The sequence below is a fragment of the Ammospiza caudacuta genome, chromosome 3, assembly GCF_027887145.1.
Source record: "Ammospiza caudacuta isolate bAmmCau1 chromosome 3, bAmmCau1.pri, whole genome shotgun sequence".
NCBI lineage: Eukaryota > Metazoa > Chordata > Aves > Passeriformes > Passerellidae > Ammospiza > Ammospiza caudacuta.
The window spans coordinates 78,865,986-78,884,588 of NC_080595.1; the positions used below are offsets into that span (position 1 = coordinate 78,865,986).

The following is an 18,603-nucleotide window of genomic DNA, read 5'->3' on the forward strand; positions in this document are numbered from 1 at the left end:
ACTCCACACAAGCAAAGCTTCTACTGAGGCAAATAATGTTACTGTCATTCCTTCCCAGACTTACCTGCCCATCTAGATATGCACTGCTCCTTATACAGCCATATTGTGAAGCTCCCAAACCAGTGCTATTTGTTGCTCTATTGGTTTGCATCAAATTCCTCAAATAACAGCATTAGTTTTATTATTCCATATCAGTTTGAACAATTCAAAAAAAACCAGCAGTAATATTCATAATTTTAAAGAGTTTCTTTAAGTAATCTTTATAAATAAATACATATGATGTTTTCTGTGTTGCAGTTAAGTTTAGGTGATTCATGCAAGCAAATATCCTGTCATACTGTCCAGGAATACTGCTGGCACAGCAGATGTAATCTTCTGGAAGGTAGCAACTAGGCTAAAAGTATTGTGTGGGTAGATAAATCAATATTTTTTATAATCTACATTATTTCAAGACATGCTGAAGTTCTATAGCAACACAGGATTGGTATAATATGCTAAATATATAAATTATATTTGGTGTAATACACTTAACATTGGTATAATATACCTTAAAAGTATTCTTGTTATAGGGAGAGCTCAAGTGGCCAAGGCACACTCATAAAACCAGCACAGCTCTACCAGTTAAGAGATGATCCCAGGAAACATCAATTTTTGCCAGTACAATTCCATCTATGTTTGGGACATCTGTAAACACAGCTGTGCCATTCTGGAATCCTACTTTTTTACAGCCACTGAAAGCCTGAAATCCAGCTCTAACCTGATATTTTGAGGAGCTCTGTGTCATCTTTAGAAGGCTGCTAGTCTGTCTTGAAAGAGGCTGCAAATACACCAACTATAATTGCAATAGATTTTTGAGATTCTTTTGTTCTACACATATTAAAATGAAGGACTAAAAATCAATTCCCTTCAAGGTCAGAAATGTGAGATAGAATCCAAAAACATGACAAACCATTGGATTCCAATTAATGAAATAACTTTTAAATGAAGGGTGTAAAAATAAAAAAAAAAGAAGAATGCAATCTATAAAACTCCAAAACATATCTAAACAATATAGGGGCAATAAATTTACAAAGTAAGTTTCTTTATCAATGTTAGCGTTATATTATGATCATTCCTATCTCTACTCTTCCAGCTAAAGGACCATTGGTTCTTGTTTCTATTAGAGCAGAGATATGCCTCTCATGTTCAGTGACCCAGTTCCAAGAAGTATCACAATATAGAAGCCTATTTTCCACTTAATAAACATGCATAATTCCTGTGAATATTAGCAGCAATTATGCACAGTTACACACTCTAGGGCATATTCATCTAAACCCAGTGAATTCAAAAGATCTGAAGGAAAATGTATTTGGCCCTTCAGAGTGCAAGAAACCCTAAAGAATGATAGGAACACGCAAGAGGTTTTTATTAGTATCTTTTATTTTAATGACAGGTTTGTATATTAAATTCTTAGCTCTCTGCCTGCAATGATAATTAAGTTTTATGCAAGATAAAAGAACTAAGGACTTTTTAGGAGAGAAAAAGGAAAATTAAGACAGCTAGTAGGGATTAAGCTTAACAGTTAGGATATTCTCTTTGAAGAAGGAAATTTTAGGTTTCAGCTTGTCTGACGCGATTTCCTACAGAAGAATAGGTTAATTGGGATATTGCCAGCAGCCCAGAAGGTCACATCTCATCACAGGTACATAAATGAGAGGGCAATCAGCACAGATTCAAACAGAGACATGATAATTCACAGAACAGGTAAAGTTGGAAGACACCACAGCAGATCATCTGCTCAAGCAGGGTTATCCCAGAGCACATGGCACAGAACTGCATCCAGAGGGGGTTCTGGAATATCTCTAGTGAGGGAGACTCCCCAGCCCCTCTGGGCACCCCGTTCCAGTGTGTGGTCACTGCACTGTAAGGAATTTCTTCCTCATATTTGGGAGAAACTTCCTGTGCATCACTTTCTGCCTCTTGTCCTATTGCTGGCTGCCATGGAGCAGAGCTTGGTGCTTCCCCTTGACACCTTCCCCTCAGATACTGATAAACATTGATGAGATCCCCTCTCAATTAGTTCTTCTTGAACAGCCCCATCTCCCTCAGCTTTTTTTCATAGCAGAGATGCTCCAGTCCCTTCATTATCTTTGTCCCCTTCTGCTGGACCTGCTTCAGGAGCTCCATCTCTCTCTTGCCCTGAGAAGCTCAGAAATGGACACAACTCTCCAGATACATCTCACCAGGGTTGAGTAGAGGGGCAGGATGACCTCCCTTGACCTGCTGGCAATGCTCTTCCTCTAATTGATTCAGTTTTATACAGCTTAAGGAGTATATAAACCACTGTGATGATGGTAAGGCAATTACATTATTTTTGTCACCTAAGAGAGAAAGCAAAAGGCCTCCAGCCAGGTGATTTTGCTTTTTCTACTGTTCTAGATAGTTCTCTGCAGTAGGAAGATGTAACTCCCATACCCTGGAGAAACTTAGAATTTAGCACCAGCTCCTGTCCTGAGCAATACCTTGTGGTTTTGCATGTTACTTTACAAAATGTTGGCTTTAGTTTTCTCAGAATGCTATCTACAGATTTCTCCTCCTCCCATGCTCTCTGCAGACTTTGAGGACAGCTATCTCAGTGTTTCAGTATTGAGGACTCTTTGTGGCTCTGGGCTTGCAGTACATAACCAACACTTCAATAACTATTTAAAAAATTGCAGAACATTCACTTCATTCAGCAACATGGAAGGAAACATGAGCCCTAACAATTTGCCATGGATTTTGTATCCCAAGAAGAATCTATCTACCCAAAGATGGATTATTTTCAATGAACCTACTATATTGCAGAAAATGTTAAATATGCAACAATATGAAGTATATTTCTGCTTATTAGCTGCTTATTTAAAATAAGTACTTTTGGCTGAAAATTTTTATAGACACTTGCATTAAAAGTCCATTGGTGAAACTATTTATTTTAAGCACTAGATGATTTTTATTCATAATGGAAATTTCAATAGCAAACGTTCCCAAGCCAAACTAGAGTAATTTCCCCTTTAGTCAATACAGTATTTATCTACATCAATAAACAGCACAGTACAATTGATGCAAATATGTAGAGCTGGAAGGGTTCGTGTGGAGGACCTGACATCCACATCAGACATGTTCTGGAGGTTCCCTTTCAGACTAACTCAAGCTTATTAGCAGCCATTAGATACAGCAACACAAGGTGTGATCCCAGGACACATCTAGTTATGTTTCACAAAAAAACTCCAAAACGGTTTCTATGCCCTAAGATTGTGCACCTCACTCCATAAATCTGATGGAAGAGAAGTGCAGATAACCAGGAAATTCCCTTCAAAGTATTGATAATATAAAATGTTTTGTCTATTTAAGTTGATAATATTTTCTATTCTGCATTAGCAAAAATAAAAAAAGTTTCCTTTGCACTTAAGTTAGATGACCAACACCTTTCTATCAACACACATGAAAGTGCTCCCCACAGGTCTCACAAACAAAGAAACAATGTCACCTTAAGTCAACCTGAATTGGAAATGGAAGAAAGTCTTTTATTTATTTTCAAAATATATTGATCTATGGAAATCTTCCTCAATAAAATCCAGTTCAGACAAACAGATGAACGTCATCCCTCCCAACTAGAAGTTTATGCAGAGGAATCACAAATCAATACATGTTTCGTGCATTTTCACCCTGAATATATTTTAATTGAAGTGAGAAGCCATAAATGTAACCACAAAGATTTGAGTCTCCTTCTGGTGGCTCATCCTGGAGAGATGAATTTCACATCTGGGGGTTTATCTGCAGCCAGAAGCTGGGGTAGACGGAATGTCCAACACAAGAAGTTGCCACCATGGCCAACACTCAGACTATGAGCTACTCAGAGACATTATTTTACAAGCATTTCTGTGACATACACAGAAGTACAGCTCTGGATTTACTACAGATAATCATATTTCTCCTCACAAAATTAGTATTTTGCCCCATATGGACATTAAATATAGGATGACAATAAACTAGACTAAATATATGGCAGTGCCATTACATAGCAAAATCAAATCCCACAACTACCAAAGCAAGGCAGAGAATGACATTTCATGTCCATGTGTAAAGATACATGAGGCCATAAAACTAAAAGCTGGATATTGCAGCTTAGTAAGATTACAAAGCTGTCTTCAAATTTCAGGAGCAAAATACTGCTTGTGCTCTTGATGTTATTTTTTGCACTACCATCTCTGAAAACATGATATTGAATTTACTCTCTGATATGTCTTCATGAGTAAGGTATCTTGTGAACTATCTATGAATGCTTCAAACACCTGTTTGAAGGAAGGAAGTCCTGGAAGTTCTGAGTTATTTCCTGATGTTTTTCCTCACAGCATACAAAATCATAAAAAAATCCAAACCAAATCACCACCCCACCAAAAAATCAACCAAAAAACCCCCCAAAAAGCCCCAAACAAACAAACAAACAAAATAAAACCAAACAAACAAAAACACAAAACAAAGCAAATCACCAAAAACCACCTTTACTGTGATTTTCCAAAAAGAAAAAATTATTTCTGAAGAGTTGACATACTTTATTAAGAATTTTTTAAAGAAGGTTTACTTTTTCCAGAAACATGTATGAGCAACGACTGAATGTCTGCTCTTGTTGGATGTGCAGTGAGTACTGTTTAAAATGGAACTTATAAATGATCAGTCAATAACAAGTAAAACACCTGAGGCTGTACAGATTCTTTCACCTAAAAATATAATTCATTACAAACTCATTTGTTACTTAAGAATAGGATTGTGAGGCAACACCTTTAGCCATGAATAATAAAATATGAAGACAGAAGCTTATTTTGTAAGCTGAGTTGGAAGTTTATGCTAGAGCCATTCATTAGAAAGAAAAATTGTCTAGGTAATACTTTGCAGAGTGATCTGGTTCAATTTTGAAGAAATTTAGGGAAGAACTGCAGAGTGCATCTGAGGAAAACAACAGTCCCACTTGTCTGCAAAAATTGCCCGTGTGCTCAACAGTAACTACTTACAATGTGAGGCTGAAGAAAAATAAAACAGCCTTTCAAATGTATTTATGATCCTACAGTTCATCATTGCCATTCAATATTTGTCCTAATTAACAGTACTTTGAAGTGTCTGACCTTTAGGTCAACACTCAATTCTGAATTAAAATATAATTATCTTTTTAACATGAATACATTTTTTATGCTTCCCCCATGTTCTTCTTGTTACAGAATAAATACATAATAAATGTAAGGGAAAGACTGCATTGAACATGACAAAGTAATGAAAAACAAGAAGAAAATAAAGAGATCAGCTTGCTTTCCCTTCCCAATAAAGTGAGAAAAAAGTGACAGCAGAGAAAAAATAAAGGCAATATCTAAAATTTATGGAAGAAATTCTTTGTGCACAGTGCATAATTTATTTGCAAGTCATACTGCCATAAAAGTTCACCACTTTTATATAAATATGTCCAGCAATCACATTGTTTATATTGAACAGGACCATGGCCATCCTTTAAAGGTGAACAACATCACCTTTAAAATCTGAAATTCACATCATGAATTTCAGAGCACAGAAAATGTATTATATTTCTTGTGAATAAATCACAGCTTTTTTCCTAAACTTTTGGTTCCTGTCACTATAGTTACACAAATCACTGGTGTGATGAGGGTAACACTTCCCACTCATTGTCTCATCTTCACCATTGCTTCTCCAAGCAAAGTTATTCCTCAGTCCAAATGACCAGCAGCTCTGGACCATATGTTTGCTTTACATTACTTCATAACTCTTTCCACAGTCAAACAACTCACTTTTAAGTTAACAAATAACTTAGTAAATAACTTACTTTTACGTAGAGCTGCTGAAACTCCTCAAGGTTCAGTCTGCCACTTGGACAGTCCTTTAGAAATCCTTTGTACCACTGTTTTAGCTCATGTTCATTGAACTCCGTGCTCTTCACCAGATCCTCCATCACCTCAGGGGCCAGCTTACTATTTTGTTTCCCCATTTTTTGCCTTAGGAAGAAATAAATGAATACAATTAGCCAAATGTGAACATTTTAAACTGGAAATAGCCACATAACTTGAACAATTGTTTTATATTCACTGCTGCCTTCAGGCAAAGGTAACTTCACAGATTTGCTAGTGAACATGAACCTAAGTTATGCTTGATTATTGGAGGCTGAAAATAGTGAAAAAGGCAACGTTCTTCTTTCATTCAGGAATCTTAAGGCCTGGAGACAGAGTACTCTCATTTGCCTTAAAATTAGGCAATTTACAGCTTTTCTTTACAGTAAGACTGAAAATGATTACTTTTTTTTCTTTGACCGTAACTAGAAAAAGAATCACAGATTCAAGGATGTCCACAGAATTCCTCTTTATCTTGAAAATATCTTCTGATATGACAGCTACATTAGCAGCTACTCCTCACATGTCCAAGGCTGTGGACAGACAGGCTTGTAACATACAGCATTAGGTATTCCACCGGGAGGAAACAATGCAAGAGTCCACAAACTTGGTCTCAAACAATGACAAAAGCAAACTGTAAAAATAAATTTAATTCATATGCATTTGTACATATACATGCATACATACACATATGTATAAATAGATGTGTATTTATATATTTAATGCATAATCGATAAACAGACTGCTTACATTTCATCACTGTTTACATTTCATGATCATTAACTCCAAAGATATTCACTGCATTTGTTATATACATTTTGTATATATTTCAAATATTAAACAGAAATACAAACTTTGCGTGTCTGTATAGATAAATACCGCAATTTCACTACTACTCATGTTGGCCCTTCGAGATACTTTCAGGTTCTTTGACATTTGACCAAAGAGGTCCTTTGAGAGAACTTTAGAGAAAACCTCATCTTTAACATTTTCCAATTTCACCTAAGTTTTTTCATTATAGATCTTTTAGTTTCTTTTTAGTCAGATGATAGACAACACTTCACTTGTCCTGTAGAGAACTGCAAAGCAACAAATAATTTCTTTCCAGAGCCGAGCTTTACATTTCCATTTTTATCTCCAGTTTAGCATCTGTGTCTAATGACTGCATCACACCATGCATTGATTTCTAGTCCATATTACCACCCACTCCCAATTTTAATCTATTGCTTTTGGCATCTTCCCCTATTTCAAAGCAGAAGTTTTTTTCTCCTCAAAAGGACAAACATTGTTCTGCTCCAACAAATCAATATATTTATATAATTAACTTTATGGGAATATTCCTTGAGCAGGTGCAAAGTTAATAATTCCTCCTGGTCTCTGTGTGTGGTGAACATGTCCCCTGGTGCCACAGTACCAGCAGCACCAGGTCTGCTCCTAAAAGATCTCATGGCACCTCTCCCTTCTGGCCATGGTCCTCCCTGGTCTAAACTTACTCCATGCTCTAAACTCACTTTGAGGCTCTTCTAAGCTCCTGTTCACAGATTTCAGTAAACTTAGCACAAATATGTGAGAGTTCAATCTTCCAGTTAAGTGTCACAGCTAAAACTGCAGATGTCCAGAAATCAGCTATTTTGACTAAATGATGGGTTTGCACTTTATGGTATTTAGAACAACTGCCCCAGCCTTATCTCTGAAGTCCCCATTTTCTCATGTATGACAATGACCCAATTTGGCACATTCTGAATTTAAATCCCATGGAGATTAAAGTACACTAATGCAGTTATTTCTCTAGCTCCCACTCAGATAGGTTTTACAAGAAACAGTGACTTCTTAAAATTTGTTTTATTCTTTATGGGCTGTGTTTTCTTCCTCTTTTATTTACACACTGTTATGTTATCATACAGATTGCAAGAGTTCCATTGTCATTACATTGCAAGGGTTCCATATTGCTAGAGTTTCACACCTCCTTGATGTTTCTTGCAGGCAGCTCCTCCAGGCACTGACTCATCCTTGCTCTCACAGCAGCCACTGACTCCAATTCCCCTCAGCCACCCAACCCACTCTTTTATAACACTCTGCTGACTGGCTGCAGCTGTGGCCTGTTAACATCAGGCCTGCTCCTAATCCTTAGTAATTGGCTCAGCTGCAACTCTTTAGGGGGTAAGAATACATTCTATAGCACCTTCATTTACCCATACTGTATCCCCCTACACTGTTACCTTTTGAAGTCATAAGGTGCTTTGCTTAGGATCCAGAAAATCCCTAAAGACACTCAGCAGTTATAGTAACTATCCTAGGTAGATTCAAAAAACCATTCTTCACCAGGATTCATATCCCCATAAGTATTTAACTCAATATTTATGGATGAAAAAAAGCATCCTCAATGGGCAACAATCAGGTGGTTTTGACTGACCATTTTTTTGTTATAGCAGCTTTTTGATCTTTTTGATCCATGTTAGCTTTACAGCCCTTGGGCCTGGCACTACAGAGAGCTGGAACAGAACAGATGTGGTGAATTGGTGAATCTCAGCCACATCTGCAAGAGTTACCTTTGCTGTTTTCAGTGATGGGAACATAATCCACTGTACAACACTTACAGAGCATGGAGTGGGCCTGCATGTGTGTAAGAATACATGAATAAAGACACACATATCCACACATAACCTATCATCAGAGTCAGAGAAACAAGTCATCAGCCTTTGCCTCAGTGATCCTGGTCCCTAATTTTGGGCAGCTGCCTGTCACAGGTTGTCCAGCAAGTGCCAAACATCTTTCAGCCATTTCTGATGTACCTCACCACAGAACATTTCCTAGTAAAGGAAACCACAGTTGGCATTTTGATAAACACACAGAAACTACTTTTTCCACAAAACCAAACCAGCATTTGAGAAAGGTACAATTTGTGATTTCTGCGTTCTGCATTATTTGCTGCTCCAGCATTATTATGGTGAATAATCTGCTGGGCTCTGTTTGGGACAGAGTCAGCAAACTGACCAAGCCTGTCACAATGCTTTCCTGGAATTAGAAGCACTCATTCTTTCTTCATGTCTTAAAGCTCTTTTCTCAGAGAAATTGAATTACAATCTGCAAGAAAGCTCAAGAGTCTCATATAATTATCAAATATAAACTCAGACTTCTGGCTCTGGGAGATCCATCTTATTTGGGAATAAAATTCAAATATGTAGATTATCTAGTTAATAATATCCTAACATCTTCTAAAGCTTCATTGAATCTCTTATTGTTACTGAAAAAGTACAATCATCCATTAGCAATGAGTATGCTACTACCGACACATTTAGTTTTCTAAAATGAAAACTATTATTAATTAACTTACAATCACAGTTTCCCAAACAAGCTTTGTCCTTGTGAAAATCTACAAATATGCCTTAGGAAAAGACAGGAGAGAGCAGCTGCACAGTGTTGTCATTACATTGCAAGAGTTCTATTATCATTACATTGTAAGGGTTCCATATTGCCAGAGTTTTGTGCCTCCTTGATGTTTCTTGTAGGCAGCTCCTCCAGGCACTGACTCTTCCTTGTCCTCACAGCAGCAACTGACTCCAGTTCCCACCAATCCATTATTTAATAACACTCTTATGACTGGCTACGGCTGTGGGCTGTTAACATCAGGACTGCTCCTAATCCTTAGTAATTGGTTCAGCTGCAACTCTTTAGGGGGTAAGATTACATTCTATAGCACCTTCATTTACCCATACTGTATCCCCCTACAGTACAGTCACTAAGATTTCAAGAATAGGAAAGATCACTCTGCAAGCATTTTTTTGTTTAGTAAATTTTATAATTTTCAACTATAAATTTGTTTCTAAGTGCCATATTTCCAACCAAGCGTTGCTATTCATAATCGGTTGTGTTTTCTGGCAAAAAATCACAAAATAAAAAAATAAGGTCTTCATGTGGGGGAGAGATTCCCAATAACCAAGGAACCAGGTATGTGGGTGCCACATAGCATGGACACAATGTCAGGTCTATTCCCAGTGAGATTACTCTGGCAGGAGAATGCTTATTAACACTAGCAAGGACAACACAATCCAAATTAGAGATCAAGAAAAACACTAAAACTCTACTGTTGTGATACAAGTAGCAAGAGCAATGAAGGATGAGTTTTAAAACATATCACTTTTCTGAAACACTTGAAAAGGCAGTCATCCATCCAGAGAAAATTGCTTTTCAGAAATACTTGGTAGGCTACTCCAGTATTTCATTAAGTAACACCTTAATTGCTGCTTGTACAGGCCTACAGAAAAGTCAGATTTTAAAGATGGAATTTTGTTAAACAGCCAATCCCCAACCTAAGGCAGTCCAGCAGCAGGTGGGGCAGTATGAGGATGCATCTGCCTGTGTTTTGCCTTGCTGGACCTCAGGAGGCTCACACCAGACAGCTCCTCCAGCTTTGAGGCCTGATATTGTTTGTGTGATGTATTCCCTGCAATGCTATCATGTCCCACACATGCTTGTGTTGTTTCAAAAGCTCTCCACTCCATCATCATCCAGACCTCCTGGACAATGGCAAGGCTTTTTCCCTAAAATATTTCACAGCAGGTCCTGCACAGGTTTATCAGGTCTGCCTCTCCCATTTGGCTTGCCAGCAGTAAACTGTCAGTGTGAGCACAGTTTCGCAAAAAAAATTTTAAACTGCACACCTAAGAAATAAAAAATTTAATTTGAATAACAAAACATGACTTATAGAATATTGTTTGCTTTTTAATGATCTCAAAAGACCTCCCAGCTGTTGCTTACACAGCTCCATTCCCAGTCTTCTTTCCCCTCCTCTCATTCCCCTTCGGCCTCCTTGGCATCTGCTCACTGTTCAAAGGGACCAAGAGCAAACAAATTAAATTTGTCTGTTCCTAAGGAAGAGTGAACTGTGTGCTGCCTGAGATCTCCTATTTGTGCTGAAAAAGAACCCAAATTCCACTGAGAAGACAGCACCAACAATGTCCAACAATATCCCTATAACCCAGCTCTGTGTTGTTTTGCTTGCTATCCTTAGACATAGTTACATAACCCATTCTCTTTCCAAGCTGCTTTAGGAAAAGTGTTGCCAGCAGTTTGAGGGAGGTGATTCTTCCCCTCTGCCCAGCACTGGTGAGACAGCTCTCACCATTCCTCAGGTTGCTGTGTCCAGTGCTGGGTTCCCTACACTGGACAGACATGGACTTACTGGAGTGCAGCAAAGGGCCACAAAGGTGATGAGCACTGGTTATAGGAAGGAAACCTGAGAGGGCTGGGGCTGTTCAGCCTGCAGGAGAGAAGGCTCAGGGGGTCTTGTCAGTGTGGGTCTAAATACCCAATGAGGGGAACAAAGACAGCAGAGCCAGCCTCCTCTCAGTGGTGCCCAGTGAGACAAGGGGCAATGGGCACAAATTCAAATTCAGGAAATCCTCTCTTGATGTAAGAGAACATTTCTTCACAGAGCAGGTGATTCAACACTGAAACAGATTACCCAGAAAGGTTGTGGAGTTTCCATCCTTGAAGATATTTAAAACCCATCTGGAGCAATCATCTATAGTGGACCATGCTTCAGCAGGGGCTTGGACTTGAGCATCTTTGGAAGCCCCCTCCAATCCTGGTGATTCTGTCATTCTGTGAAACACAGGGACTGTGTTTCACACATACATGGGCCAGTCACACCACCTATTTTTGATATCCACAGTAGCTGCTTAATTTCACTCAATTCCTACACGGATAGCTGAGAAAAAAAGTGCTCTTTCAAGGCAACCTTTGGAGAAGAGGTACTGGTGACTCAAGCCACCTTCCTCCTGGTTCCAGGAGTGCAGAAAGATTCACCTCATAACCCTGGGCAAAAGCACCAAAGTGATTTAGGCTACCCAACTTATTCCCATGTACTCTGGCTGCTTTGAAACGTGCCCATTGTTCCCATGCTCACTTTCCCAGTAATTCTGCAGGAGTTAGGTAGCTGCTAGTCAACCAATACCTCTGCAGCCTCGTGAGGTCTGTGCATTAAATGAATTCCCTTGTATGGTGCATGTTTTTCTTGCTCTTCCCTGGCTTTGAGAAGTGGGAATGAGTCGTGTGGACTATGCCAGAGGCAAATGACAACACTCACTTTGCCAGCTCAGCTGTGCTGGCAGGCACTCATTAGTCTGGAAGGAAAACTGTGGTTCATCCCCACCCCTGTGCCCACTCCCAGCCCACGGGCTCCCACAGGAACGTGCTGACTCCTGGGCATGACATGTGAAACCCAGGCACTGAGCAAGCAGGAGTGCTGGGTGCCTTTGCAGTCTTTCACCCAGTGCAAATCTATAAACAGCACACCTGTGTATAGACTCCAAGACACACACATATACACAGGCAACAAAACCCCGAACAATTAATGCTGGGGAAAGCAAAGACATATGTCTATAATCTACAGTAGCAGAATTTCCCCAAGATTTTTAAGCAGACTGTTTATCAAATTTCCAGCCTTGTGCTGATAACTCCTAACAGCTCCCAGCATTGTTCCTTTCTCTTCCGGCTGTGTCAGATACTGCCTTTTCTCTCCTAATGCCAGCATGAGGGATAGATAGAAAGGCTATCAAGCCACACAGATGCCTCATTCCTTCAAATACATTTATTATTTAACAGAAGAAGAAATTTGGAGCTAAAGTCTGCCTTTCGCACACAAAATAAACAACAGCCTCACACCCAAAGTCCCATGGAAATAAGTATCCAAGGACTGATATGTTTGGAAAATATGAGGAATTTTGCTATCCCCGTGGAGAGAAACTCTTTGCTGGGAGCTGCAATGACATGACAAGGGACATTGGTTTTCAGCTGAAAGAAGGCAGATTTACCCTGGATATAAGGAAGACATATTTTACAGTAAAGGTGGTGAGGCACTGGAACAAGTTGTTCAGAGAAATTGTAGATGTTCCATCCCTGTAAGTGTTCAAAGCCATGTTGGATGGGGCTATAGGCAACCTGTTCCCTGTTCTAGGGAAGGTTCCTTGCCCGTGGCAGAGGGGCAGGAACTAGATGATTTTTAAGTTCCCTTCTGTCCCAGGTTGTCATACAGTGATATTTTCCCTAAGCAGATAGTGAAGCACCTCTTCACATCAGTTGTTGATACAGTTTCTAAGTCAGCTTGCATGTAACAGGGATGATGCTGAGCCCTCTCCTAACCACTCAGTAAAACCCTTTTTTCTCCCAACACATGCAAAAGATGAAGGAGGTTCTGGCACGGTGGCATGATATCAGCTCTTAAGATTCTGACAAAATATAAGTCCCTACACTATGATTAAGCCTTCTGAAAAAGGGATCAGCCAGCCTAGAAGGGACTTTCTCCTTTCACTGTCTCTCCTTTGAGTGGCCTTTACTTCATGATGTCATGGCATCTGCAGCTCTCCAGATTCCCACAGGACAAGAACTGCCTCACTCAGCTCAGTCTCATCTTCCTACTCTTTTCTCAGAACCCCTGGATCCAAACCCAGAGCAGCTCCACACCTGCACTTTGCCCACGAGAAAGAACCACTGCTACAACCTGTAGGAGTGGAAGATGAAAGCAATCCAGCTGCAGGTGTTTGCTGTCAGGACAGAAAAGGCAGGCAAGGAGCAGCATAGCAGACACTGGCAGAGGTACCGGGGCAGAAGGTGCCCAGCACAGTGACAGCCAAATGGGGCAATGCCAAGCAATGGCCCTGCTCTAGCTGACCCTGCTAAGTGGGCCTAAGCACCACACAGTCTTCAGAAGTCCCTCCCAACCTTCACAGTTCTAAGATTCAAGAACTGCAGATATCCTTTCAGTAGCTGTTGGGGGAGAAAATTGATTATCAGGTATAGGTAGATTTATAATTTATAGACTTTCATGTTGTTATATAGGCTGTAGTGATATCAGGACCATGGTTTTCCTTTTACCCAGACACAAAACTGACCCTGAAGCTCCCTGCTTCATACAAAACTTAGGGCTCTATTTTAAGTTTTTAACCTGCCATGATCAAAAAATAAGAATTGACATGTATGTGTGTATGAGGAATAACCTCTTTGTCATGTAGGTGACCAAGCCCTGGAACAGATTGCCCAGAGGCTGTGGAGTCTCCCCCACTGGAGATATTCAAGAACCATCTGGACACAACCCTGGGCCATGAGCTCTGGGATGACCCTGCTTGAGCAGGACCAGATGATCTACTGCAGTCCCTTCCAACCTGACCCATTCTGTGATTCTGTGTTTGTGTAACACCATACTGAAATTAGAAGCAGCCATGATTTACTGATAACATAAACCTCAAACTACAGATGAAAAAATAGGCTAGGTTCCAATTTATGTGACACTACAGCAAAAACTGGAATAAATCCAGTGATTTCAGATTACTTTACTAGCTTTACCAAATATCAGATTCAGGCCTGTAAGCTCTCTCTGTAAAATAAATGGGGGAAAATAGAGAGTAATGGCATTAAGGAATGCAATTATCCAACCAAATTGAATAATGAATGCAGAAAAGAGACCTAAGCAAAAGAAGAAAGATATATTTTTAAATTTTATTTGAAATGAGATGGATATTCAATTAGATTCAAGCAATAAAGAAAGCATTTGAAAGGGTAAAACCTGTACAGGGGGATGCTCTAACTTAACAATGACTGATATGTAGGGTTTTTCTCTCTAGGTGACTAGAAAGCTAATATTGAACTTATTTCATTAAAAGCATGTATTTGTTTTCTGTTAATTGTGGAATAAAGCAAAAGAGTGTTCTCTACATTTTCAACATGAGAATCAAGGGCCATTCCAGACCCTCAAGTAGCTCCACTGTTGATGCAGCCCTGTGAATCACAGCAGGGATCTATCCACAGCCCGAGGCTGAAGCCAGCAGCTTGGGTAGAAACAAACCTGCAGACAATGGTCTGAACGACATGGCAGGGTCGCATTTCTGCTCCCTTTTCTCATTTGGATTGGGAAATTACAAAAAGCCATAGCTGGCTTTCCTCCTTTACAAGTGGACAGAGATGACAGGACAAAGTGTAACTTACTTGCATTGTCTAGTGAGAAACAAGTGCTTAGAAGAGTTTCCAGGCTCTACCAGTGAGTTTCAAACTTGGAAAGACAGGGGTTTGTTCTTTGGTTTGTTCTTTCTTTCAGGCTCTTTTAGATAACACGGAGGAGTGTCCACGTTTCTGGAGAAAGCTTAGACTCTGAATGCTCAGTCCTCTTTAAGAAAATTTTTGCTTCCCCCTAACCTCCGTTATTTGGCTTTGATACATCGTAGCTCAAACTTGTTTGTTTCTGGTTTATTTTCTTCCAAGTCCCCTTTTGCCCAATATTTCAATAAAATTTAGTAATTTATATATTCTATATAGTGAATTTAGTGATTAATTTCTGACAAGAACAATCAGCTTGTTAATGTTGAGTGTCAGACGCATACGTGAGTAAATCTGTTGCCATAGTTTCATTTTGCTATTGGTCCAGTGTCTGTAGACAGTGGTGATAGTAATTAACAAAGAGGTATGATTTGAAGAGGAAGACTGATTTTTCAGCAATGGAATGAGTATTTTCTTCACTGAACCATTGTCCAGTAAATTCTGTCCTTGTAAATAATAATCTTAAAATGCCTGCAGAACATTTACCTTTCTCTAATAATTCATATGATGAATAGCATTGCAATCACCTAATTATCCACAATGCTCCAACATCAGAGCTTTGCTATGACAGATTTGTTTTGTACCTTATATGAAATATAAGAGTTTTTGACTGCTTTCTCTGAGTTTTTATTCTAGAATATGGTTTCCAATAGTCTTTCCCTCATGAGATGAGAAGTCTGTAACCTCCTGGACATTACAACTTCAAAGTGGCCACAGGAGAAAATTGCACAGCAGCATTACATAAAGGTCACTTGCTGAGCCTTGCATTTCAAAGAGTGTTTTATACAATTTTAGATATGTCAGAGATCTGTGCAATATTCAGTACTGAACCTTTTCTGGGATAGTTGCTGTAAACATCTCTTTTTTGAGGGAAGATTGACAAGGCATGCCTGAACATTATAGCTTCCCTGAGCACGTTCCAGTGTTCTGGATCCATTCTACACTTTTGTAGACTATAAACAATTATTTTCTTTTGCTATGCCAAAGTGTATCAACATTTCCTCTGCCTGAGACACAGATTTTTTTGTCAATTTGTACAGACTAGTGTCAATTCTAGCATCAATTAAAATGCTGCTTTCTTTGAGATAAAGAGTATTGAAGGTTCACGCTTGGGATACAGTTTTTTAGACTTTAGCCACTGCCTTGACTTCATTTACATGTATGCACAATTTTTTTTCTTAGTTTTCATTTGTCTGTAAATAAATATTCATCTGTAACAATGCTATTAAAAAAATAAAATAATGTTATCTAAAAAGTTAACATGTGCTTTCTCTCTTAAATTACAGGATGTTTTATTTGCTATCAGTTTGTTTTATTGTTAGTTTGAAATGTCATTTTACTCTTCTGTCTGATACATGCAAAACCAAATTCCCTAAGGTGATATGCTTACCAAGAAGTACTTTTACTGTTCACCTTCCAGCCTCATTTCAATTTGAGTTTGACTCCATCAGGTGCCTTTTTAGAACTCTGACTCATAAGTCATTGTCTTGATAGTACACGCTTCAGTCTTCTCTTATACACATTTTCCTCATCACAATAACTGCCCTGACTCCTGCAAAGGTGGATTAATCAAATCTTTGCTGTTTAAAAAGTCAGTTGTCTTTGGTCCCTCTGCAGTCAATGGAGAGGGCCAGAAATTTCAGTGATTCACCCCGTGCAGAAGAGACATCTGAAAGAGGCAGGATGAATACATGTGTGTGTATTTTAAGACAGAATGAATCAGCAAGCATCTCTTTCCTTCTGCCACTTGTAGAGGCAGCCCTCTAACCCTTCTTGGATCTGAAACTGGATTTCTAAATGCTTAAAGTGACGCAAGAAAAGTCCCACCTTGCTCATTGGCAGTGGATAACCTAATGCTGTTCCTGATCTCGCTAGGAAAAACATACATTTGCCAAAGTCCATTGCTATTCCTATGCATCACAACACTTATTCAGGTGTGATTAATGCCATTACAAATACAATATGCTGGTGTACCAAATGCAATCCTTCCCACAATGCTATTTATGTCCCTCAGAGCAGTGGAAAAACTCTCTGCCGCTCTTTTCCAGGCCCCCACAAAACAAAATAGTTTTAAATAGCTGAACTGCAGAGATCAAATTGTTCAGGATTGTTTCATTATGCCCTTGTCATTTCCTGCTTTTTCCTCAATATAGTTCTTAACCAAGTAATGTACTGATCTTTAAGAAAAATCTTTTTTATTATTATTAAATACAATATTCTTTTGCAACAAATTTCACTCTGACCATCTAAATGCTATATTAACTTCTCCCTCCAACTCATCTCTAATATCCACCTCCCTCTTTACCCAACAGAGTCCCTTTAGCAGCCATGTCCAGTGGTGCAAAGCCGTGTCTTACTGCACTGGATTCTCAGGGAGAAGCAGGTATGGTGAGAACTGTATGGCCCTCCTCCAGTCTGCTGGGAATAACAGCAGCCAAGACCACTGCTCAGACTGGTTTCTCTCTGTTCCCAACTCACACAGTAGTGACAGGATCTCTTTTTCATCTAGCTCATGCTCCTGTGTCCTGTGATGACAACTGTGATTCGCAAAGGGTGGAGTAAAACTGAGCAGTGATATCAGCACACGGTCTATAAATAGTGTTGTGATAACTGAAATAAATATAAGCTAACACATACAGACACACTTCAAACCTTCATTTCCATTCCATTTCTGCATGAAAAGGAGCACCCCAGACCCTGGTGTTAGCTGGCTTTTGCACACCCATGACTGCTGTACATGAGCTGATTTCAACAGATCATTTTGACCTATGGGCTAAACTCTACATTACGAAAAACCACGTGGCTGTGTTACAGCTGATGTTAACAGGAGTGGTTAGCAGAAAAGCAGATTAAAGCTTTTTATTTTTCTAAAAACCTTTCAAATTCAAAATAAAGTGTTTGTATCATTGTGGCTAGCGACTGACGCAACGTTCCCCCCAAACTCGTTACAAATGAATCTCCAGAACTGTCCCTTGTGACTGCTTCAGATGGAGCCTGATTAAATGCAGAGGAAATATATTACTGAGAAGATGAATCATAATTCTGCAGAATGAAATCAATGGCTTTACACCTTTGAGTTGTACACAGGGTTGATCAAAAATGTTATTCATATAAATGAGTGAACAGATGAATCGTGTACACAGCTTGGACAGGAAAAAGGTTGCTAAAACTCAATCAGAAGTAGCCTTGACTATGACAGAAAGCCAGAAGAAAAATTGAAAATGCTTTCCCTAACGTAGAACTTTCAAATAAAAATTCTTTCTTTGCCCTGCTATGAAATGCAGGTTTTTTTTCATCACTTTTGATACTATGGTTTGGAATAAATGCACAAATTTTACTTAGAGTGGTGGGATGGCTCATTTGAAATAACATTTTAGTTTCTCCAATCTAGCTCTAGGCTGACAGGTTGTTAACAAGGATGAGATGCCCTAAGAAGCACCCACCGGTATGACTTCAGCCACTCCAGTGAACTCAGCTGCTGAGACACAGGGTGGATGTCTCAGACACCTTAGGTCCTTTCAGGTGGCACTAGACACCTCCACTTAAGCAGATGGACCAGCCAAATGAGATCTTTCCCTCCAGACTTAGACACTTAACTTTGAATCAT

At 39.2% G+C, this 18,603-nt stretch overlaps 1 protein-coding gene across 3 annotated transcripts in view; it reads right to left on the minus strand.

The window, feature by feature from the left end:
• The window catches only part of VSNL1 (visinin like 1), an 86,733-nt gene that overhangs the window by 40,438 nt on the left and 27,692 nt on the right, over nucleotides 1–18,603 (minus strand). For all 3 annotated transcript variants that reach the window (XM_058801154.1, XM_058801151.1, XM_058801153.1), the window contains exon 2: nucleotides 5,846–6,014. In XM_058801154.1, coding sequence (XP_058657137.1) covers nucleotides 5,846–6,007 — 162 coding nt within the window. In that variant the 5' untranslated portion in view covers nucleotides 6,008–6,014. The remainder of the gene's footprint in view (nucleotides 1–5,845; nucleotides 6,015–18,603) is intronic.